Source organism: Heterocephalus glaber, unplaced genomic scaffold (genome assembly GCF_053883595.1).
Source record: "Heterocephalus glaber isolate CG9 unplaced genomic scaffold, H.glaber_assembly_v1.0 deba00001442, whole genome shotgun sequence".
Lineage (NCBI taxonomy): Eukaryota > Metazoa > Chordata > Mammalia > Rodentia > Bathyergidae > Heterocephalus > Heterocephalus glaber.
This window is the reverse complement of record NW_028258296.1, coordinates 1,738,634-1,763,392: the sequence shown is the minus strand read 5'-3', so window position 1 is coordinate 1,763,392 and position 24,759 is coordinate 1,738,634. Positions and strand designations below refer to the sequence as shown.

The 24,759-nt window shown below is 39.4% G+C and overlaps 1 protein-coding gene across 17 annotated transcripts in view; it reads left to right on the top strand.

The window, feature by feature from the left end:
* Dock7 (dedicator of cytokinesis 7) overlaps positions 1 to 24,335 on the top strand; it is a 198,422-nt gene extending 174,087 nt beyond the window's left edge. For 6 of the 17 annotated variants that reach the window (XM_021255640.2, XM_021255639.2, XM_021255638.2 and 3 more), the window contains 11 exons: positions 1,422 to 1,565; positions 3,885 to 4,016; positions 5,492 to 5,506; positions 10,838 to 10,963; positions 12,946 to 13,035; positions 13,156 to 13,392; positions 13,750 to 13,893; positions 14,915 to 15,021; positions 20,376 to 20,543; positions 21,037 to 21,104; positions 23,878 to 24,064. In XM_021255640.2, coding sequence (XP_021111299.1) covers positions 1,422 to 1,565; positions 3,885 to 4,016; positions 5,492 to 5,506; positions 10,838 to 10,963; positions 12,946 to 13,035; positions 13,156 to 13,392; positions 13,750 to 13,893; positions 14,915 to 15,021; positions 20,376 to 20,543; positions 21,037 to 21,100 — 1,227 coding nt within the window. In that variant the 3' untranslated portion in view covers positions 21,101 to 21,104; positions 23,878 to 24,064. Of the gene's footprint in view, positions 1 to 1,421; positions 1,566 to 1,597; positions 1,639 to 3,884; positions 4,017 to 5,491; positions 5,507 to 10,828; positions 10,964 to 12,945; positions 13,036 to 13,155; positions 13,393 to 13,749; positions 13,894 to 14,914; positions 15,022 to 20,375; positions 20,544 to 21,036; positions 21,105 to 23,877 lie in introns of those variants that run through there. The other 11 variants (XM_021255642.2, XM_087212805.1, XM_021255636.2 and 8 more) reach the window with 6 other exon arrangements.
* The last annotated feature ends 424 nt before the right edge of the window (positions 24,336 to 24,759 follow it).

Sequence of the window (24,759 nt, the reverse complement as noted above, 5' to 3'; positions counted from 1 at the left end):
TTAAAAGAATACTTTTTGCGACTTGTTTCCACAGTTTCTTACCTCTGAATTAGCAGTGCTGTATATATTTCTTCTCTCCCTTTACCACTTGGTAGTGATATAGACATCAGCATCGTTGAAGATGTACTACTCTCAAAATACTGGGAACCAGAATTCAGTTGAAAAACTCACTTGGCTTTTTTTTCGGGGGGGTACCGGGGATCGAACTCGGGTCCTTGTGCTTGCACAGCAGGCAGCAAAACCACTGAGCTAAATCCCCAGCCCTCCCTTGGCTTTTACTTAGCACACCAGATAAACTGACACTCTGCATCCCCTGCCTGGCAGATGGTGGTGCATTCTCTGGAGGGTACAAACTTCTGACCATCCATTGAAGTCTTTATGTAGCAAGAGTCGGTTAACCTTACTTTTCTTCAAAACCTGTTAAGGCAGGTTTGGAATATTATAAAATTTAGTTAAATATCATGGCTTGCGACAGCATCAGAATGCAGAAAGAAAGCTACTGTTTCTAAAAACTAACTTGAATGTTTTGCAAAGATTCAGTAAAGGTGACTCTTCAAAACAGTTGCTATTAATTAATTTTGGACAAGACAAAAAAAATGAGGGAAAATTTCCTAAAAATCTAGGATAGTTTGAGAATCCTCCAAAATCAAGTTTTACTCTACTGTTTAAAGAAAAGACTTTAGACCTACTTCAAAAATTGACAAATTAGTGTACTTCCGCTGTACGTGTTTAGGTTAAAATCAAATATTTAAGGTATGTGCATGCCGTTTTTTAGAAATTGTGGCTGATCTCAGTCTCACCAGATAAGACCACTTTTATTACACCTGCCTTTTTTCATTAACTCAGTATTTATTAGGCCAGCCAAGAGACATTTTTGTACCTAATTTCCCATGTAGAGTTTTGGGATCAACTAAATTGAAAAGAAAAACTGTGTAAGTCTCCTTAGAAGTTTATGTCATCAGGTGGTCGTGGTGGCACACACCTGTGATCCCAGCACTCAGGAAGCTGAGGCAGGAGGATCGGCATGAGTTCAAGTCCAGCCTGAACTACATAGTGAGACCCTATCGGGGTGGGGTGGGGAAGAAGTTTATGTCATTTATCACTTATTTAGCCCAAATTTTCTGTCTCATAACTTTTTGTGGCGAGAACAATTATCTAGAAATGGTATTGTCATTTTGATGGCGTCCTCAAAATACAGAAGTTGTTAGAGATTTAGCCTCACCCCCCTCCCTCCAGTGCTGAGTACAGAACCCAGGGCCTCGCTCACGCCAGGCAAATGCTCCGCCACCGGGTTACCCCATCCTTTTCTTTCTAAGATCTAATCTAAAAGTTAAATTTCACCTTCAGTTCTTGCTTCATGTACATTTTTCATGCTAGAAAATTAATTCCAGTTTACAAACCTTCTTCATCTCTCCCCCTAGAATATTTCATCTAATGTATTGGAAGAGTCTGCAGTGTCAGATGATGTTGTATCTCCAGATGAAGAAGGTATCTGCTCTGGAAAATACTTTACTGAGTCAGGACTTGTGGGATTGCTGGAACAAGCAGCTGCTTCTTTCTCTATGGTAGATGACTCTTGTTCTTTCTCTTTCTACAGTTTTGCAACCTCTAAATTATCCGTGATGAGCATATTTATTCTCTGCCTTGTGACCTGCCTTGCCTGTGAGATAATTTCCTCCAAGTACTTTTACAACTGTTTAGGAATAAATTTTCTTTTCTAGATTCACCATTGCTTACTCCTTTTTATCATAATAACCTGTCATTGTCCTCAGTGTTTTTCATATAAAGCAGTACATAGATGGATATTTTTGGTTCACAAAACATATACCAAAAAATATTTTCTAAAGCCTTTAAGGTAGTGGTGACAGATCTATGTGTTCTGCAGCAGGCTGATTGTATCATTGAAAGCTCTAAAAGGTTCACCATCACTGCTGTAAGATAAAAAAACAGAACCAAATAAAACAAAACTTCTGTGAGCAATTTAAGTTCTGTTTGGGTAGACTAACATGGCCCTATTCCAAGGGCTGGTCTGCTGGGTGAAATGCAGATTCTTCTTTCTTCCCGGTGTGTGGTACCCACTGGGTGCATGGTGACCTTTACATGGAGACCTGGGGCTTCCCCATGAGGAGCTTTAGGAACTGCATCCTGACTCCTTGCCTGACTGCCCTCCTGTTGCCAGTCCTCTTCCCCATCTGTATGTGAAGAACTGAGCAGTCAGGTGGAGCCTCAGTGGAGTGTTTATTAGCAGGGGAAAGGTAGCCAGACCCTGCTTGCTCCTTGAACCTGCTGATAGCCTCTTTTCTGTGGCTTTTCTGCTTAGTGTTCAGTGTCCCAGACCAGGTTTAGGAGACACTGAGGTTCATGACAGATTAGGAGCGAAGCTGAGGTGATGCGCAGTGCCGAGCTTCTTCCCCATCCCTCGCCCCTGTCCTCTAAGGTCTTGGCTCAGGACCTAGATTTAGAAGGTGTACTGCTGGAGTTCAAATCCTGGCTCAGCTGCTTAATAGCTGTGTTACTTCAAGTACAGATTATTCAGTCTCTTGGGTGCCTCCCTTTTCTTTCCTGATAAATATATCTAATAATGTTCCTACCTTAGGGTTGTTGTTTGGTTTAAATCAGTTAATATGTGTAAAGTGCCTGTCTCCAAGTAAGTACTAGTATACCGGCTGTTGTCACTGTCTTTATCTTTATTGGCATTTAGAACCAGCTCATTTAAATGCAATGATTCTGAGATTCTTTAAGAATATTTTTCACAACTTAAAATATTAAATCTCTTTAAAATATCTTAACTCAAGGGACCTTGACCATCGCAATTCCATTCCCCAAACGGGAGGAACTAACAGAGGAAAAGCTTTTTTGCTATCAATAGAATATTTTTAGAAACATAGCAGAGTGTGTGTAATTTTTTTTTTTTTTTTTTTTTTTTGTACCGGGGATCGAACTTGGGTCCTTCTGTTTGCACAGCAGGCAGCAAAACCACTGAGCTAAATTCCCGGCCAGAATGTGTGTAATTTTAATAATTCACAGTAGTGCATTTAGATCAGGGGACGGTGGCCTGTGTTACAGAAATTCTTTTGCTTGTAATTTTCTTTTTAATCATAACTACATACACTGTACATGTAATTACATGTTATAAAATTATGAATTTTATTCTTTTTAGTCTGTTTTTAATTAAAGTAAGACATTTAAGTTATGCTGAAAATATTTCAGTATTTCAGCTATGTTACTACTTAGATATATTCCTGTGAGCTAACTGGAAAATACAAGGGCCCTGTGTTTGTCTCTTTGGCAAATGCTGGTCTGTGAAGCAGTGAGAACTTGCTGGCTTTGGAAACCTCTCTCTCCTCTCTCCAGTGCCACCGCACTGTCCAGGGTAAGGGCTGAGGCCAGTATAAGCACATCTTGGCCTCAACGTGGTTATAGGTGAAAAGGTAAATGATTTTAGTTTCCCAGGAGGCTGCAGGACATCTGAGTATAGAATTCGGGGTCTCTGACCATTATCATAATTGAATTTCTTTTACTCTTCTGCTCAGAATTAGTTTCTGCAGGAGTGCATACACTTCAGTAAACATATGCACGTATAAGCACATTTACGTTGGTGAAGTAATTGTGGGTAGATAGAAGCAGAATGGCCTCTCAGATTATATGGAACTGTAAATATGCACGTGTATACTATCTGCCCATCCAGAGGGGATGACAGCTAGTGTAAGCATCTTTTGTTAAGGCTTAATACAGTTAAAAATAATGGTTTGCTTTTATATCTTAATCAGAAAAATTTCAGTGGTATTGTTTTAATAGAAAATTGTGAATTTATAAAATGTAATTATTTTATTTTCTTATTGATGTAAAAAGAAAGCACTATCTTATAAACATTATTTTCATAGGCTGGCATGTATGAAGCAGTTAATGAGGTTTACAAAGTACTTATTCCTATTCATGAAGCTAATCGGGATGCAAAGAAACTATCCACAATTCATGGTAAACTTCAAGAAGCATTCAGCAAAATTGTCCATCAGGTAATTATTCTAATTTATAGCTGTAGTATAAGTGGAAAAAAAACTGTCTAAAAGCCTTAGTGTTCCTTTGTACTTGTGTCAAACTAGATCCTGTGAAAGGACCTTTTTAATCAAGTTTGAAATGAGTAGTCAAAATGATCGTTCATGGCTAAAGAGAGTCTTATTAATAAACAGTGAATTTCCCTAAAGTAAATGATGATCATTATAAACTTTCCATAAGATTTTTAAAAATAGATTACTAAAAAATAAATAAATAAAAATAAATTACTAATTAGCAAATTTTTAAACTTTGATTTGTTTCACAAAGTAGTTTATAATTGAATTTGATTTTAAAATTGATATCTGTTCCTTCACTGCCAAAAAGTTTACATTTAAGTTAGTGCCTGCAACTGAACTTTAACCTTCCTAGTTGCATTCAATTGTCTTTGATACAGTTGTGATATGAATGTAATACTTAGTGAAAATAGTAAAATCAGTGTCTTATGTGCTGTAATTGTAACTATGGTTATGTAAGCCACGTGTTATCACCCAAATTAGAATCAAATTAAACTTGGTTTACAAATGAAGTAGACCACTAGCAGCTGATCTTATTGAAGCTGAATTCTTGAAATATCCTCGGAGCCTCCTCCCCCTTGCACTTCTCTCTTCCCCTCCTTGTGTACCCATGCTGTTACTGCTGCCACCTCCTCCAGGAACAAGGGGGAGTAGTGATGATGCACTTGGGTATTATTACTAGTCTTATTTGATTGTCTTTCAGCTTGGCCTCTTCTCTCTTCCCCTGTGGGCTAGTCTATTATAAGCGAATTGGTATAATCTGAAAGTAAAATAGGGCTGCTAATCTGTTAAGATGGGACTGTCTTGTTGTCTCCTAAAATACACAAGTTGCAAAAAAAAAAAAGGTTGACTAGGTTTCCTGATGCTAACAGGAGGATCTTTTAGTCAGTTGTCCATACACTATGAAAGCAACTTCCTCCCAACTTCCAGAGCCGTAAACCACAAATTATGCATATCAGGTCTGGAAGATCTGGAGCTAGTAGTGTCCAAGAAACTGTCATCCATTTGTGTCAGTGACATTTGAGCAAAATTGCCATTTGTGTTGCGGTTTAACGTGGCTGTTTCCGTGAAGTGCAGCTCACCTTAGAGAGCTAATCTAGACACATAAATAGAACAACAGCTAGTTCTTTCCCAAAAATTTGTACTTTCACTTAAAAAGTAATTTTTTTCACTTAAGAAAAACTTAAAGGTTTTAAAAGGCAAAATTTAGCTTCTAGGTTTTGAAATAGTTTATTAAATTATTCTGGATATTAACCGAAAGAATGTGCTGTTTTAAATATGTTGTCATCTTCTATTCCTGGAAGAGAATTTGTGGTATGGTGCCTTACACTATTGAACTTCCTTTGGCCTTTTTTTTTCCGTTGTTGTTCCTTTTAAACATTTTTTTTATGACTTGGATTTTTTTACTTTTTATTATACAGAGTACTGGCTGGGAGGTAGGTAATGCTTTAGTTAGTTAAAGACACTAATAGATTGATTTGATCAGATTTGTTATGCCAATGCTTTGCCCACATGTGCTAGCTGTGGGTGTTCTGTTGCTATGTGCTATCAACTGAATTCATTAACCAAAGAAATTTTGTTGAAATAACTGTAAGTTATTTTAAGAAATTTATTATTAAGAGGTTGTAGGCAGTGCATGAAAATCCTTGTTACACTAATGAGATTCTTTGGTAAATGAGCCACTTTGTCATCACTTTAGTTTGTTTTTATCCTTTGAAGCATTTCTTTCATCAACATTTACACACAGATTCCTTTTTTTAACAATATTGTTTCACATCATTTTACAGAGGTCGATTTATGTGTTATTGCTCAGAGGTATAAATAGAAAATACTATATTTTATCTGATCTAAGATACCATCACTTATAAGAAATACTATTAATTTACATTTTTAAGAGAAAAAAAATCTGTATAGTAATTAGTTGAAAGGTGAATGCCAACTACAGAGATCAAAATGCAGACAAAAATTGTGTCTTAGAATTGATGAAATACTGTATTAACTTGATCTTGGGTCACTTTGCATTGAGTGTAAGTCCTAGTGAGGAAAGAAATGCAGTTTTCCCATTTACATTTTGTTGGGGGAAGGTATAAAGAGATTGAGGGACATTGAAATTTAATTTGAACTCATATTCTGACAGTGATTCATTGGTATGTCATAGAGACTACTTGTGCTTTGGTTGTATAGTTAATATGAATCAAATTTTACCTGAAAATGGCCAGGAAGAATTGTTAAACATTGGTTTATATCTTTCTGTGAAGGAAAGAATTATACACTAATTTATTATAAGGAAGTTAAGCTAGGTACTAGTAAATCAGGTTTATTTAAAGTTAGGGGTATATATAAAGTTGTGTGCTTTGCCTGTCATTTTGTAGTCAAGTTTATGTTGACTAAATAGCTTAGAGAGTTCTCTGGTTGGTTCTGCATTGAAATCCTTGTTTGAGGACCCAAATAGAAAATCTTAGAAATAAATGTTCCAACTAAGTTATCTTCCATTTCTGAAATAGTACCTGCCTTTTACTTTTCTTTAGATGAAGCCAGGATTTATATGTCTACTTTAGCTTTCTAGTGTGAACATATATGATCTTAGTAATACCTAAGATGATATGGTTACCTATGAGAAAGTTCCATATGGATATTCTGATGTGCAATACAATTCATTGAAAATTAGATGTATAGTGAAAATTAGAAAGACTTAAACCTCTGAGCAGTTTATTACTAGTCTACTCACTGCTAAATCGACCCCTGAAAGGTGTAATTTTCACTGGTTATGACATTAATACCATTCTTTCATCATGTTGATTGCATGGTAAAAGTCACACAGACTTTATTTTCTTGTTTATATTCTTGTCACTACTTTTTACTGGACCTTTAGCTTTGTAGCTTCTAAATTTGTTGCACGTTTGTTTTGCTTTTCCCTTGTAAAACTTAAATGGATGCTTGCATTTTAAAAATGTGTTTGCTGCCATTTGCTGCTTAATTGTTTTGAAATTTCCCTAATTAAAATGCTTTCTGTTTTCTCTTCTCTCTTGCCCCTGGTTGCTGACCCTACTCCCTACTTTTACTATTGTCTATTGTGGTAAGTTCCTATCTTGTGAATATTTTTCTTTTTGACTCTGTGAAAACTTCAGTAATTTCATTTTTTTCTAAAATCATGTTTCTTATCTAATTTCTTAGTATCCTGTCAGAACTCTGCCTAGATTGAGAGTCAGTAAGGATAATTTATATGTTGTAGAAACTCTCTTTGAATTAGTAATGCTCTTGACTTCCAGGAAAAGCCCTCTGGGCTTATATAATGGCAGTATGTTTCATTTGCATTGTGTCCCTTGGCTCCATACAAACTGTTTGAGCTAGCAAAGCTTTTAGAGAGTGAGAATGAAAGCCCACATGAATACCTGTGAAGGGTAACTCTGAAACTTGATATCTAGCAGTGTGGTGGTCTGTACCACACAGAATAACACACTGTGAGCCTTCAGGAGTTCTGTGGCTGTTACTGCCTCTGCTAGTGTAGTATCCACTTTTATCTTAACTTTTCCCAGAGCCCTTTTATTTTTCTTGAAATAATAGGAAATAAATAATGTCTCCCATACAGTCCATTTTAAATTATTTTCAGAACAGGAATGTTTGATTTCTATATGAAAAGTTTTTTAACCATTTCATATTTTGTGTGTATGTATGTATTTTCAAAAGATACATCCGTCTTTTGTCAAATAGTGATCAGGTTGTATTCAGAAGTATGCTATTCCATGTTTACATTTTTCACAAAAAACAGTCTCTAGATGTTGACAACATAGTGACATGACACTGTCTCCATTTTTAAAAAGATTGTAACACGTTTAAAGGGAGTATCCTGGCCCAGAGAGGTATAGTACCATCTCCAGAGAGGCGAGACGTTGGGGTTAGCTTTATTACACTTAAACTCCACTAGATCACATTGGAAGTGGGGTTACTCTGCTTGAGATCGAAACGTGCACCGTGGGTACCTTAACTCTTGTCTGTGGATGTCTTTCCATGGCGCAGCTGTGGTTCTGCCCTTGCTTACTGGGTAGGCTGGGGGCGAGAGACTTTCACAGTTGAAGTTTTTCAAACTCTGCCCTTTTTCTGTTCTAGGCCTCATGGCCTGCAGTCCCCTTCCCCACTCCAGTACACACACAGCACACTGTTCTCACATTCCTTGACTCCCTGTGGCCGCTCCTCTGTCCTCAGCGCTGGGGTCCACTGTCCTGTACCTTTCACACAGGCAGGCTCTGGCACCAGGGCCTTTGCCTCGCCTTGTCCTCTCCCCAGGGGCCGCACAAAGCAGCCCACACCTCCTCCCTCTCTGCCAGGCTGCTGCCTTCTGGCCGAGTCCCGCCCGCCCTGGCTGCCTCCCTCATCACCTTGCTCACAGGTTCATCACAGGTGTCTGCGACACTTTGCTGACACGCGGTAGGCACTCAGTAACTGTTGGAATGGATGAGCAGTTCTGCAACGCATGCTGTGCTCTGCATAAACTGCCTTTTTCTCCTGCTCTCCGCTGGAGCGTCCCTCCTTCCTCCAGCCTCCACTTGCCCGGCTCTTTGGGATGTAGAATCCCATCTCTGCTGCGCTTGTCACTTGGTTTCAACAACATGGCTCTTCCTTTCTTGCTGCCACTTTCCATGATAGCATAGATCACTTTGTACTACCTTTTTTATCCTCGAGGAGCAGTTGTATTTCTGTTTATTTTCCTGTTACTGAGATAAACAGTAGCTAGCAGGAGAGACTCAGTAGTTGTTTTCCTCAAGCTGCATGTCAGTGTGAGAAGGTACCTAGGGAGAGGTAGTTCACTTTTAGGCTGCATTGATAAAATCCACTGTCCGGGTCCAGAGAACAGCGAGCCCCAACCCCTTGGGGTTCAGATCACACCCCGATCCTGTCTGCTTCCAGGAGGCCACTAAGATACACCGCACACAGGACAGTATTTCCTGTCATGCAGACTGACACAGACTTGGGGCGCTGGCCATCTCCACGTGTTTAAAGGGCCACACTGTGAAAGTATTGGAATACTGTTTTAAACTGGAAGCCTCTGATATGCAGCTAGAAAATGGCATTTTAAAAATAGGAATATATTGTGTATGTGTGTGACATTTTGAAAAATAACAATCACCAGTTATTAATTTTTCAGGTACTGTTTTATTTCCCATGCAGCGCCCCTCCCTGATTATTACTGCTGCCTTCCCCCACTGGCTTACTGATGGTCTTAATCAGAATTTGGTTGAATTAATTTAATCCAGCTAGAAAGATTTTGTTTGCTGTAGAAGTCAGTTAAATATTTGTCTATTAAATTTTCAAATAGTGTTTTTGTTTTGTTTTTTTTGGTACCGGGGGTCGAACTTGGGTCCTTGCGCTTGCGCAGCAGGCGATGAAACCACTGAGCTAAATCCCTGGCATTTATCTATTAAATTTTGAAATAACTCTGAAGAATGTTTTAAAATTAGAAACTTCCAAGTTTCTTTAGCACCAAAAGCATTTTTCTTTAAAACTCATTTTTTTTTTTTTTTTTGGTACCAGGGATCAAACTCAGGTCCTTGTGGTTGCACAGCAGGTGGCAAAACCACTGAGCTAAATCCCCAGCCCTATAACTCTACTTATTTTGGACAAAAATATGGGGCTACTTTTGCACACTAATATTTTCCCTTTGGTATAAAGATCAGAGTTTTCTATTTTACTTAAATACCTGTTAACATTTGTAATTTAATTTATATGCCCTTTGGTTTTTCCTACATAGGAAGAATAAATATAAAGCAAATCAGGCTTAAAGAGAATTCAAAGGAATTTAAATACTTATGAGTGGTTATGTATATAGGAGCTGCCACAAAATCCTTCTGAAACAGCTTTGTGTCTGAATTGTAAAAATTGCATGGAAAGCGTCCACATATTTATCTTTATTGAAAGAATATTCTGCAGACATGCTTGTGTGAGCGTTAAGGTGACAATTCTGAGATCAGTGTATGGGTAATGCATGTAGTAGGGGGTTGGGCCTTTAGAATAATCTTATCCCAAAGAATTTTTTAAAAGTATCTTGTATTCATAGATATTTTTTCTTTCTATTCCATTTTTATTCTTCCACATGAAAATATTTTCATCAACTCAGGAATATTAATTACAGATTTTTTTGCTTTAGTACATCTGGAATGTCTTAACATCTTACTGATTTCTGTAGGCCAGGTGCTATGCTTTTATAATCTTATTCTAATATATGTAAAGAAGTTATAGAAAAGGTAGTGCTAATTTGAAGATGTGTTAGTGTTGTTTTTAAAGTTAACTTTAATATGTTTTAATAGTAGGACAGTTAAGACAGTTTGTGTTATACCAAGCATCTTTTCTTGATATAAGAAAAGTGATTTATCTCAGTTTTATACTTAGACCAATGTTATTCTTTATACCCAGTCTGAAAAATATATCATAAAGGGGCCAGGGATTTAGCTCAATGGTTCTGAACGCTGCCTGCCTTGCAAGTGCAAGGTCCCAAGTTTGATCCCCAGTACCAAAAAAAACTCTGAAAAATATATCATGTGTGACTCAGTCACGTGGTAAAAGCCCTTGTTGCATAATGTTTGTTAGAAGTCATGAGAAAAATACTGTTTACTTTGTTTTTAACTTTCATTTGAAAGATGAAAATATAATTTTGAACAAAAACTTTTTACAGTGTTTTAGAGATTTTATACTATACCAATCTAAGCATAATGTGAAAACCAGAAAGACCTTACATTAAAGTTTCTTCATTTTCCTAAACCTAGGATGGTAAGCGGATGTTCGGCACCTATTTTCGCGTTGGTTTTTATGGAACCAAGTTCGGGGATTTGGATGAACAGGAATTTGTTTACAAGGAGCCTGCAATAACCAAACTTGCTGAGATATCTCACAGATTGGAGGTGAATGCTGTGTGGTTCATAACATGTCCTCTTTAGTGTGTGTTCTCTGGAATGAGTAGACTTTCAGATCTGGAGTGAATCGTTTAGTGTGCATGATCCTACCAAATAAACACTCCTTAGGAGTACAGGGATTTCTGATAGGCACAATAATACTTTAAAAATATATTTTATGGCGAGAGTAAAATAACGTTGTTGTTGTTTTGAGGCAGGGTCTTACTATGTAGTTCAGGCTAGCCTTGAACTCACTGTGAAGCCCAGGCTGGCCTTGAATGGTGATCCTCCTGCCTCAGCCTCCCAAGTATTGGGATTGTAGACATGCACCACCATGCCTGCCTTCAAATATTGTTAACTGTATTTTTCAGGGCTCTATTTTCATGCTTTGCACAGGGATAGACATTGATGGATATTGAATTCAGGGCCTTCCCACTAAGCTGCATCCCCAGCCCATTTTTTATTTTTCATTTGGAGACAGAGTCTTGCTAAGTCACTAAATTGCCCACTTTGGGTTCAAACTTGCAATCTTCCTGCCTCAGCCTCCCGAATGCTGATGTTACAGGTGAATTCTGCCACTCCTGGCCTCACATATATTTTAGAAATTTTTAAGGGATTTAGTTCAGTGGTTCCACCGCCTGCCTTGCAAATGCAAGGTCCCGAGTTCGATCCCTGGTACCAAAAAAAAAAGTATCAAGAAATTCTTCCGTCCTTCAGAATTACTCTGATTGGTCGTGTTGATGAAATCTCTTGATTATCCACATTTTGTAGAAAGAGACGCAGTGAATTAAGTAACAGCAAGCAATGGAAGTAGAAGCAGAACCCTGGGAAATTTTTGACCCAATTACCTCTTTGGCTTAACTAGTGCCGAGCAAGATGACTTTTAACACTTCCTAGAATCCCCTGGCCTTTATAACTTCCTCATTTTCACCCTGAAGGGTCTATTCTCATACTTACCAGGCTGACTGAGCTTCTCTGTTACACTTTTCTGATCCTTCCCTGACCCTTCCCTGTGCGGTGCCTGGGCCAGAAGCATAGGGGTGTAGGGAAGAGGTCTGGGGGCCAGACTGGGGCCCCGCGAGTCAGGCTACAGGCAGGGGCAGTATGCAGGCTTGCTTCCACCCCACGGTGGTTGGTCCCTGAATGTCCCGTCTCGCTGAGGACTTTCTAGGGCTCAGCGTTCACAGCCTGACTCAAACTGTGCCTTTACTTTTCAGGAGCTCTGTGAGTCTTGGGAAACTCTGAGACAGAGGCAGTTACAGAATGTGCCTTGAGGCCGCAGTGGACGGCTCTCTTTGACAGCTCAGAGTTAGTTCTTCCTTCTGAGTGTTCTGACCTCGTGGTGCTTCCTCTCAGTTGCGTGGGAAAGTCTAAAAGTCAAAAGCCAAAACTGCACAACCACAACAGATCAGTGTTTTTATTTGAAAATTCTGGATTTCTTTTTTTTTTTTTGAGACAGGGTCTCACTGTGCTCTTCAAGCTGGCCTTCTTCTCACTGTGTAGCGCAGGTTGTTCTTGAGCTCACAGTGACCCTCCTGCCTGAGCCTCCCAAGTGCTAGGATTGTAGCCGTGCACCTCCATGCCTGGTTGAAAATTCTGGAATGTTACTTTAAATCATTCATAGAAATAAATGTGCATTCATTGATTATGGTCTGTAAGCAAGCAGGTCACATCAGACTCAGTGAAAGTATCATCCTGTGCATCAGACATGGAGCTGCTTCCTCTTTGTGTTCCATTCCCTCTGTGATTCTTTTGGAGACCCCCTCATGGAGTCCTGTGTTTTTACTGGTGACAATTGTTCTTTTGTTTTATTTTGTGTTAAAGTACATGGCTGGGAATAATATCAAATAAATATGTATTAAAATAAGTAAATTATTATTACTTTGTAACAATTGATAATATTTACTAAATCCCCAAATTTTGCTCAGAAGGCTGCTCTCTTTACTAATCCTGCTAACTTCATGTAAAAGATTTCTTTGTCTTTACTGCAGGGATTTTATGGAGAAAGATTTGGAGAGGATGTGGTTGAAGTGATCAAAGACTCTAATCCCGTGGACAAGTGTAAATTAGATCCTAACAAGGTAGGGTTGATGGGACGGTGACACACAGGCACAGCTTTGAGACGTCTGCAGTTTTGCTTGAGAAATCCTGAATGATGGCTGAACAGTGAGGAAGTGAAGGACTCTCTCCTTTCCCTCCAGGCATACATTCAGATTACCTACGTGGAGCCGTACTTTGACACGTACGAAATGAAGGACCGAATCACGTATTTTGACAAAAATTATAATCTTCGCCGTTTCATGTACTGTACGCCCTTCACTTTAGATGGCCGTGCCCACGGTGAACTTCATGAGCAGTTTAAGAGGAAGACCATTCTGACCACCTCTCATGCCTTTCCTTACATTAAAACGAGGGTCAATGTCACCCACAAAGAAGAGGTGAGTCTGTAAATAGGGGAGTCGTCGTCAGCTGGGTAAATACAAGCAGGCCATGCGGCTGCAGCATGGGTGCTGCAGAAATGTGTACCATCCCTCACACGGGGCCATCTAGAACTTTACCTATTTGGAGTCATTTCTGGTGTCTTTTTATTCTTCCAGTTCATCCTTAATTTATGCTTTTAAGGTCTGTTTTCTTTTCTGGCTTGTACAAACTTAGGGATCCAGTTTGGAATTTCATTGTTACATAAAAGCTCATAATTGTTCCCCATTCTTTCTCATTTTCATCGATGATATAAAGCCCTTTTATACAGCAGTTTTCAGGCAACCCACTGGCCTGAGAGCTGCTGTTTTACTCAGGTCATTTTGACGCCCACTGAAGTTGCTATAGAAGACATGCAGAAAAAGACCCAGGAGCTGGCGTTTGCGACACATCAGGATCCGGCAGACCCTAAAATGCTTCAGATGGTTCTCCAGGGATCTGTAGGGACAACGGTGAATCAGGTGAGTGCCCTTTGCTAGCACTGTGTGGCTTAGGTATAAATAGGACTTGTGATAACTTCATTACTGAATCTTACCAAAAAAATTGCAAGTATGTAGTAGCTACAGTGAGAAGGGCCTGTGCTAAAGAATACATGAAGGCAAGTGAAGAGCAGAAGTTGTTCAGTAAAATCTCAATTGTTAAGATTTTTATTCCTGCCTTCTCTCTACTGTATTTTCTGTCTTTCTGTTTTTATACATTCTATTAAAAAGGAATTAGGACTGGGGATTTAGCTCAGTGGTTCCACCACTGCCTGCCTTGCAGGTGCAAGGTCCCGAGTTCGATCCCCAGTACCAAAAAAAGGAATTAAATCACTTGAAGTAACCTTTCTGTGAAACGGTATACTAAAAAATGGAGGGTTGTGTATGGACAGATAAACCTCTACCATCTTAGATTCCCACTGATATCATCTCCAATGTTTTTCACAAGTTCAGAGGATTAAATAAGTGATGTGGAATAGTTTTGATAATTGTAATAGTAACAGTATGTAGGAGATACTGTTCTGTCATGTGAACATTAGAAGCTGTCTCCGTTATGTCCTCCAGCTTACAGTGTCAGGGAGGTATGTAGGCGTGACAAGGGAGCTCTTTCAGCAAAGCAAGGTCAGGTGATCTGCGGGCTTGGCTCAGAGCTGTGGGATCTGGACAGTTTGTACCTCAAGGGTAAATTACATAAAGCACAAGGTTATGTGTGAATGGACATGGTAGGTCGGTCGGTCGGTAGGCAGGTTGTGAGTCCTTGAGCACCTACTCAGCTTCTTTGAATAATGAGCTAATAAGTTGTCTAATTGCAGCTGGCAAACATATAAACGTTGAAATTAGGAAACCGGAAGCGGTCTGTCTCTGAAGAGCTTTAGTGCTGGCATAGACACATGTGCGGTATGGGTAATGCAGCCAGCACAGTCCTGAAGTTGTGGGCACCTCTGTCTGCGTGATCTTAGAGAAGACAAAAACACACTTTCAGTATTATTTTCTTATTTTGTAGGGGCCTTTGGAAGTTGCCCAGGTTTTCCTGTCTGACATACCCAGTGACCCCAAGCTTTTCAGACACCATAATAAACTGCGACTCTGCTTCAAAGATTTCACTAAAAGGTATGCAAGGCTCCTGCACATTGAGAGTGTCCGGTCCCAGAGTGAAGCGCAGGCCTGAGGGGCTGTTGGAAAGGGAACATTCAGAGAAGCAGAGTGGGAAACGCTCTGCTTAGAAGTCACTGTTCTTTAACTGTGTACCTACTCCCATACTCTGTAATGCCGTACTTTTAATTTGTATTTATTCACTCATTCATTTATTTTTGCAGTACTTGGGATTGAACCCAGGACTGTAAAACTGAGCTACATCCCCAGACCTTTTTTATTTTTATTTCAAGACAGGTTTTCACTGAGTTGCTAAATTGCCCATGCTAGGCTCAGATTTGTCATCCTAGGGTTCAATCCTGGTACTGCAAAATAAATAATGGTCATCAACTGGATGCTTGATTCCTGCTTTACTGACTCTGTAATGACATAAAAGGAAGTGATTAATTCAACTTGGCAAGATTTCACACATTTGATAAGGACCTAGGAGGCTGAAACCATGAGGATTCTAAGTCAAAAAGCCTGGGAGAGGAGATGGTGGTGAGATTAAATAATCATCTGTGTCCTCAGTGACTGCTTGTCACAGGTTAAGTACCATCACAACTACCGTCAGAGCCCAGCTTGACTTCTTCCTATAGTTTCTCTTACCAAATTATGAATTATGGGTTTCTCTTATCAAATCATTGGATTGAATGAGTTTATTAATGGCAGAGATAACTTTACTTTAGTTTTGTTATCTGAAGAATATGGTTAATGCTAACTTGTTTAACCTGAAATGGTATTTCCTTTGTTCTCACTGCATTAGTTATCACAAATTGCTGTGAGTTTCTCCTACTTAAACATAGTAAACATCTAAAAAAAAACCTTTGAAAAGCTTTTTCAGATGTCTGAGATTTTATAATATAATTTTTGTACTTAATTTTTTAACTAAGACATAAAAAGATACAAATGATACATATTCCTGGGGTACTGTGCAGTTTTGATACATGTATACATTGTATATGTTCAAGAACTATCCTCTCAAACATTCGTCATTTCTTTATGGTGAAAACATTCAAATCCTTTCTTCCAGCTTTTTGAAATACAGATGTTCCTTGTTTAATGACCTACCTGTTTGACATCTGTCTGGACTTACGACCCATTTCTTTCTTTGTGCAGTTTTGCACATCTTGTTTATAGAGCCTCTGTCTTTTTTTTGTGCAGTGCACCTCACTTATACAGTACAGTAATTTTTGCTGCCTGTACAGTACTGTAGATTTATGTTTGGTTACCCATTACAGTGCTGCGTGTAAGAGATGTGCACATAAAGCAAAGTCATCAAGTTGGAATTTCCTTTGGCCATTTCTTTGTTCTAAATATTGTAATGTGCATCCTACATGCAATTCCTCACTTTAGCGACCAGTTCATATAACAACCTAGTCGCAGGCCGGCAAGTTGCTCTTTAACCAAGGAGCGCCTGTACACAGTCCATTATGGCAGTCACCCTGAAGAGACTCCGCATGCGCCAGGCCTCTGGGGACCACTGTTCTGTTCTGAGACTCCACATACAAGTGTGGCCATGTGACGCATGTCACTCTGCCTGTCCTCTTCACTGAACACCATCTCCAGTTCCACCTGTGTTGTCGCAGTGGCCGGACTCTGGGCCATGTTTGTTCATCCTTTCCATCCTTTCCGTGGTCCATCCTTGGCCATTAAGAGTGAGCAGTGCTGTAGCAAACACGGCAGTGCAGCGGTCCCTCCCGTAGACTGACTTCCTTTGCCTTGCACGTACACCCAGGAGTGGGATTACTGGATCAGGAGCAGCTTTCCGTCGTGGCTGTACTAGTTTACTTTCTGCCAGGATCTCCAGCACTTGTTATCTTTTGTCCTTTTAGAACACCCATCTTGAATGGAGTGAGGTGCCAACTCGCTCTGGTTTTGATTTGCACTTCCCTGATGATAGTGATGTTGCCCATTTTTTCATGTACTTATTGGCCATTTGTATGTCTTTTTTTCAGATAAATACCTATTAGGTCTGTTGTCCTTTTTTTTTTTTTTTTTTTGGTACCAAGGATCGAACTTGGCTCTTTACGCTCTTGAGCCAGGCGGCGTAACCACTGAGCTAAATCCTCGGCCTTTTTTTTTGTACTGGGGATCGGTCCTTGCGTTTACAAGGCAGGCGGCAGAACCATTGAGCTAAATCCCCAGCCCTGTTGTCCATTTTTAAGTAAGAGGTTTTCAGGTATTGAATTGTTTTTAGCTCTTTGCCTACTCTGGTTTTTTATTCCATGTCACATGTGTAGTTTGTAAACATTTTCTCTCCTTCAGTCAGTTGCCTCTTCACTGTGTTGATTGTTCCCTTTACAGTGCAGAAGCTAGGTGGCCTCATAGTATTGGTTTTAGGAAATGAAACATAGCTCCTAATATATGGAACAGATGACTTCTGGTAGTAAAAGAAACCTGTTTCCCACTTACAGAATTGATTGATTTCCAGGGTTAATTTTTATCACTTGGGAGGTTTAATGCCACAAAATAAACCCTGCTGTCTTTGTGAGCCAGGTGATGACCATGGCACAGTTCGGAATTCATTAGCTCATAGACCTGCATTGATGGGTGCCCTTCGATCTTGGTATTGTTTGGGGACATTTTATCATAACTACAATTCTAAACAGATGTCTTTTTGCATATATTTACTTTACTATCATGAATTCCTGTAGTCACTGGGTCTCCTTGAGTGTTATTGCCTGTACAGAACATTTTTTTCTCCTAAGTTCCAAAAAAAGCAGAAAGTAAAGTTAACCCAAAAAACCACTATATAATATAAACCTTACAAAGAAATTTATAGCTATTACTACATTGTTTTCATGATTACCATTCATTTTTGTGCCAATATGCATATATATTTTATCATAGTTGTCATTACATACATGTAAAGCTTAAATTCTTATTGTTCAATTAAAGTACTATTATTGTAATGGTTATATTTTTTCAAATTACTTTAATCTTCTGTATTCCTGCTTTTTAAGTTGAAATTGAATTTGTGTGTGGAGTAGTTTGTACCACAGTTGATCGTTTTTCTTTTTTCTTTCTTTTCTTTTGGTACTGGGGATTGAACTTGGGACCTTGTGCTTGTGAGGCAAGACCTTTTTGTTGTTGTTGTTGAATTAAAATTCCCACTATGAAATTACCAGGCCAAGTAGAGAGACGTCTTTATCGCTCTTCACCTGTGAGCACAGTGCAGAAGGCTTCTCAGTTAGCACTATCAGGGGGTACACTGGCTTTCATGCCTTATAGGTAAGCAGGGTATCTTGTGTAAATTTTATGTGATAGTTCAGTTTGCTTTTATTACTAAAAACGGTACTTTTCCATGTGTTTATTTTTTTATGCTTTTGAGTTTGTCTTTAAAAGCTTGTTTTCATCAAATCTTGTATAGATTGAAAAAGTGCTATTTCTAACATTTGCTATTAAAGAATAGGAAGGAAAAGGTCTTGTACCTTCCATTCAGTTTCAGAAGCTCCAATATTATCTCCCTCCCTTCCTTCAGAGGTAACTGGCACACTGAATTTCTTAGCATTTGTTTTGTTGCCTCTTATATTTCTATCAGAAACTATTGTATCCAAAACAACAGTGTAGTTTTACATTATTTTAGTTACAAAGGGAAAACATTGGACTACCTGTTTCTGGATGTTTATGCACAGGAGATTCTCCAGGTTTATACCTGACAGTAGTACTGCTGGCTCATAGGTTCATCTTCAACCAGCTGATGCCATACTTTTTCCAGAGTATGTAAGCCAAATTTTCCAGTAGTGTTTGAGTTTCTGGTAATGTTATTGTATATCTTCACCTATATTTGATATGATCTAACACTTTTACCGTTTACCAGTCTAGTAGGTGTATAATGGTGTGTGATTATGGACTAAATTCACATCTGCTTAGTTACCACTTGCCTTGGTAGAACTGTTTCCTCTTACTTAGGGAGTTTTGAAATCACGTGTTTGGGTGAGCTAGAGTTTATTTGTTTGGTGGTGGTACTGGGAATTGAGCCTGGGCCTTCACACTGAGCTATACGCCCCCCCCCCCATTGTTTTTCAAAGTTACCCAGGCTGGGCTCAAACTCCGTGACCCTCCTGTCTCATACACAGTTTCGTTTCCTTTCGTTTTGTTTTGTTTTGTTCTCTCATCATCCTCATTAGGTTTTTGTATCTCAGCCTTGCAAAATGAGTTGAGAACTCCTCTGCAAAGGTCCTTTTTCTCCAACATGAGGGGTTAGTTTCTATTGTACTCTGCAGCATTTGTTAAGTTAGCCTTTTCTCTAGAATGCTTAGTAGAATTTGCATGCTAATATGTTCTTTGTGGGTAGATTTTGGACATAACTGACTCAACTTGTTTGATGGTTTTAGGATTACTTGCATTTTTCCTTATTCTCTTTTGCTATATTTATCTAGAAAAACATGATTTTAGTTTCTTTTACATTAAATTGTATATAATATCTTCTACAACTTTTTAAACCTTTGCTGTATTTCACATTTTAAATATCCAGTAGGGCATAATTTGACCTTCTCTTACTTAATATTGATAAAAATTTGTATTTTTAAAGTTTTTATTAAATAACTAATTTTCCATTTTTATATATATATTTTTAAGAGATGAAGTCTTGCTGTGGTTCCCCAGCCTGGCACTGAACTTTTGGGCTCAAGCAGTCCTGCCTCAGCTCTCAAGTATCTGGGACTACAGACATGCATTCCACTTCGTGATACTGTATCATACTTTTAGATTTTATTTCCTTCCGTACACTTTGAGTTTAGTCTGTTCTTTCTAAAGTGCTTGCTCTTCAGTTTTAGCCTTCTTTTCTAATACAAGCCTTTAGGGCTTTTCCTAGGCATCACTTTAGCTGCATCCCACAAATACGGGTATGTGGTTTTTAAAAAAAATAGCCTTTCTTCCTTCATCTGTTGAGATCCAGATATTTTTCTTAATTACTTCAATAAGCTGGACAAAGGCTTACCATCCAGATCTGTTCATTTAGGAAAACGTGTTTGAGCAGAGGCGCCAGTGGTGCCGGCGGTGGGTGTGAGTGCTTCCCTTGATGAGCTCCAGTCTGGCAGTGATATCAAAAGGGGCTTCAGAATGAACAATTGAAATATGTCATTTTCAATTTAGAGAAAACTGAAAGTGTTTATTAGATTTTAAAGGAACTCGGTCATCTGTTCATTCCCTGTCTTAAATCTAAAATAAAAGGCTTATTTAACCTTCAGCTGAAAGCCTGACTGTCCTTCAAGCATGCGTGTAAGCATGCGTGCGAGTGTGTGTGTGTGTGTTTGTGTGTGTGTGTGGCACCAAGCCCAGCAGCTCTGCTGGGAGAAGTTTCTTGGTAACATGTTCCTGGCCCCCAGGTGTGAGGATGCCTTAAGAAAGAATAAGAGCTTAATCGGGCCTGACCAGAAGGAGTATCAGAGGGAGCTGGAGAGGAACTACCATCGCCTTAAGGAGGCTCTGCAGCCACTGATAAACAGGAAGATCCCTCAGCTGTACAAGGCAGTGTTGCCTGTCACCTGCCACAGGTACGCCTATTTTTTCTCTTAATGCAGAGGTCTTTAGAAAAATAAAACTGGATTGAACTGTTTTAATAGTGGATTAGAGTAACTTTTATTATATGGCTTCATGTATTTTTCCCCTGGAACCAAACAGGTGAAGCTAGTGTAAGTCTTTTGCCTGCTATACATCTATCAGCCGGGGAGATAGAAGTCAGTTCTTCTTTTAGTCAGAGTCGCAACACACATATGACCTGGAGTAGCACTTTATGTCTGGCCTAAAACTATTCCTTTTAAAGTCCCAGCGTAGGCAGATGTCAGGGCACACATCTGTAATCCCACCTTTTGAGAGGCTGAGGTGGGCAAATTGTGAGTTTAAGGGCAGCCTGAGCTACATAGTGAGATCCTTTATCAAAAGAAAAAAATCATACTTTCTGGTACTTTTGTGGGAAAATTCACTAACATGTATCATTTCCTTAGCTGTGACTGTAAATAGTACACATAGTTTTCTTCATTTTTTAAGTGTTGGCAAAATAGAAATGGAAACAACTTGGAGTTTTCTACAACTGAATCCTAGTTCTACTTGAGCAGGTAATTTAGTCTGCTTTTTAGATTTTTCATCTGTCTAATGAAATGACTGCTTGTGTTGAAAAGGTTGTTAGGACTAAATGGCATTACAGATAGAGTTCTAGGGCAGTGGCCAGTGTTGGGCTTTTTAGTATCTGACTTCTGGGAAGGACATAATCTGCTAAAAATAAACTGCATTTTCTGCATTTCAAAATCAGATGTCCATACAACTGTTACATTACTGTGGCACTGCTGTCTTAACACCATTTTCTTGGGACTAACAGTAAGAGTAACGTGTGTTTGGAAGGCTGTTGGAGCTGTTTATATAAAAACAGAATGTAGGGCCGGGGATTTAGCTCAGTGGTTCTGCCGCCTGCCTCGCAAGCACAAGGTCCCGAGTTCAATCCCTGGTACCAAAAAAAAAAAACAACCCAGAATGTAGCTGCAGGGTATTCTACACTGCATAAGAAAGTTAAAGTAGTTGTTTCATCACCCGGGAATTAGTCCCTGTGCTTCGGTGGTCCCATGTGCTCCTACTTTGAGACCTGTGGAAAAATTTACTCACACATCCATTCAGAAGTGTCTCCCTGTGCCTGCTGTGCTGTGGCCCCGCGGGGAGGGGCGAGCCACCTGCATCTCTTCCCTGGCCTGCAGGGCAGGCGCACCCAGGGCTATTTCAGAGCCTGGTGCAGCTGACCTGAGGCCCCGCAGAAGGAGCTGTCCTCGTAGAATCCCCAGGGGAGGTCACTCTCGTCCCTCACTCTTGCCATCCCACCAGGCAGCCGTCGGGTCCCTGTCATCCTCAGGTTGCCCAGGCCGGTCTCTGCCTGCTGCTCTGACTGGTGTCCGTGGAACCCCTGTCCTTCCTGTCTGAGACGCTCCCTTACCCAGACCCTCGGTTCTGCGGCTGTCTGCGATCACGTCATGGCCAGTCCTCTGAGCTTCCGTTGTTTTGCGGTTGTTTTTTGCAGTATCGGGGACTGAGCCCAGGCCCTCAAGCATGCTAGGGAAGCACTCTACCATTGAGCTACATCCCAGACCGCTACTGATCTATTTATTTAGCCATATTGGGGGCTGAACCTAGAGCCTTTGCCCTGAGCTACATCAGCAGTCCTTTTTTGTTGTCATTAAGTTTATTGGTGCGTTTCAGGGATACAGTACAGTGACATTCGTCATTGGGAACTTGCACCTGTACACATACATCTGGGTTCTTATTTTTTCCCCTGCCCCTGCCCTCTTTTCAACCCCTCCACCCTCCCTATTTACAGAGACTTCTTTCTGCTTTTTCCCTTATCTCATATTTATTCCTTTCCCTTCCGTCCTTTCCCCTGCCCCTCCCACTTCGCCAGTCCTTTTTTGAGACAGGGTCTTGCTGAGTCACTAAATTGCTGTGTTGCCCAAGCTGGCCTTGAACTTGCAAATCCTGCCTCAGCCTCTGCAATCTGGGATTCCAGGTGTGCACTCGCTCCCATGCCCAACTTAAGCTTCAGTTCATATTTGCAGATAGATTTTGGGAATTTACAAAAACCCTTTTCTTGTTGAACAGTATATAGCTTTCAAAACTGCAGTTTTCACTGGAACCCTCAAAAAACTGTGATTCAAAGTGGAGTGTGATCTCTTTGTGCCTACCCTTTCCTGTCCTGGGGATATTAAGGCTCATGTCTTAAGCTTAATGGCAGGAAGGACAAGCCAAAGAAACCAACCCAAGAGCAAAGGAAAATACCTTAAAAGGTATTTGAAGAATATCAGGGCCAGGGATTTAGCTCAGTGGTTCTGCCGCCTGCCCCGGTACCAAAAAAAAAGAATATCAACCCTCCCAGTCTTAAGAATTTAGAAAATAAAAATTTCTTGAAATTATAAAACCTGGAATGTCATTAGTAGTAGGTCTCGTAGGTCTGAAGACAGTGGTTCTGCATGTGCTCTGTGACCCACAGAGAGGAGTCCCCAAGACGCTTCCGGGAGTTTCCTGGTCAAAACTTATTTCATATTAAAGCAAGTATGATTTGGCTTTTTCCATGTGCGATGTGATACAGGAAAGACTGAGTGTAGAGGCAGACAGGAGAATCTGCATCTCTGTCAGTCCAGTCAGTATACATGAGTGTCGCTAAGATTCCTTCAAGTTATTATTAATATAGTAACACAACTCATTAGTTATTTGGTAAAATTACGTCTTTCCATTTAATTTCAAATATGGTAAATATCGATACATATATTTACATAAGCAAGTTTCCTGGGCTCTTCAATAATTTCTAAGAATGTAAAAAAAATCTGAGACAGGGCCGGGGATTTAGCTCAGTGGTTCTGTGGCCTGCCTTGAAAGCACAAAGTCCTGAGTTCAATCCCCAGTACCAAAAAAACAAAAACAAAAAAGAATCTGAGACAAAGTTTTGGAAACCACTGGTTTAAGACTCAAAATTTAGTATTCTAAAGAAACACCTGACTTTTGCCACTTAGTGATCCCAAAGTTTCTCCCCAAATCTCTCCTGTTATCATAGTCCTTGTCTTATTTATCATAGATATAGCACCTTTTAGACAAATGCATAAGCAATGGATAGTCTTGGCCAAGTGGTTACTGTATTTCTGATCTATAATCTGTAAACCAGGACATATAAGGCAGAATATGTAGAATGAGCATCTGACTTCAAAGATAATAAAAATTCATGGCAAAACATTTGCGATAACTCTGGAAGAAAAAAGCATGTAAAACATCGTAAAGGTATACACAGAAATTTTTTTTTGCAAAGTGTGGTACTCTTCTTGTTTTCTTCTAACTTTATCTTCTAATTTTTTTCTCCAGAGATTCCTTCAGTCGAATAAGCCTTCGCAAAATGGACCTCTAAAATTAAATGCGCTTGTTCTGTTCATTTGAAAAGAGCCATGTATTCAACACTGAATGTGAGAAGTTAAGATCTATTGAAAAACAGAACTTGGGATGTTACTCTGAAGTTACAGCATTGGTTCACTCGTTGAAGAATGCCAAAAAGACATCAAATGTAGAGTTTTAGTTTGAGGATCATGGCGATGGTTTCTAACATTCTGGAACATACTGTTATCTTTTTTAAAAAGACATTTTAATGATTCAAAGGTACACTATACATTTACCATTATTTATACCATAGCTAATGTTAAATTTATTTACTTTTAAGTCCATATTTTTTAATTTATATTACCATTTATAGATTCATTTTGGAACCATTTTAAATGTAGTATTGCTAATTTTCAAGGTACTATTAAACATGTGAATGTTTACACTAACTTCAGTGAGTGGGACTTTTACATTTTTTCTTTATTGAAAGAGGCAGAGAGTAAGTTGAGTTGTTCTAGAACTAGTTCCAAGAGAGCTGAGCAAGTGGTACAGGCCTAAAATCCCGGCTGTTTGGGAGGCTAAGGAAAGAGACCAGCCTGAACAATTTAGCCAAGACCTGTATCAAAATAAAAACATTTTAAAAGGCTGGCAGTGTAGTTCAGGGGTAGAGTGCCCCAGGGTTTCGTTCCCAGTACCACCAAAATAACTCCAAAATTAGCAAAATGAAAATCAAAATTGAGAGTCACTTTGTAGGCCCAAAGAACCCAAATGGAATAAATGAATTAATGAGTATACACAGATACTGCTGTTTTGTGAAATCTTATTTTTCATTGAGATAACCCCCCCCCCAAAATAAAACTTTTATCTGTAAAT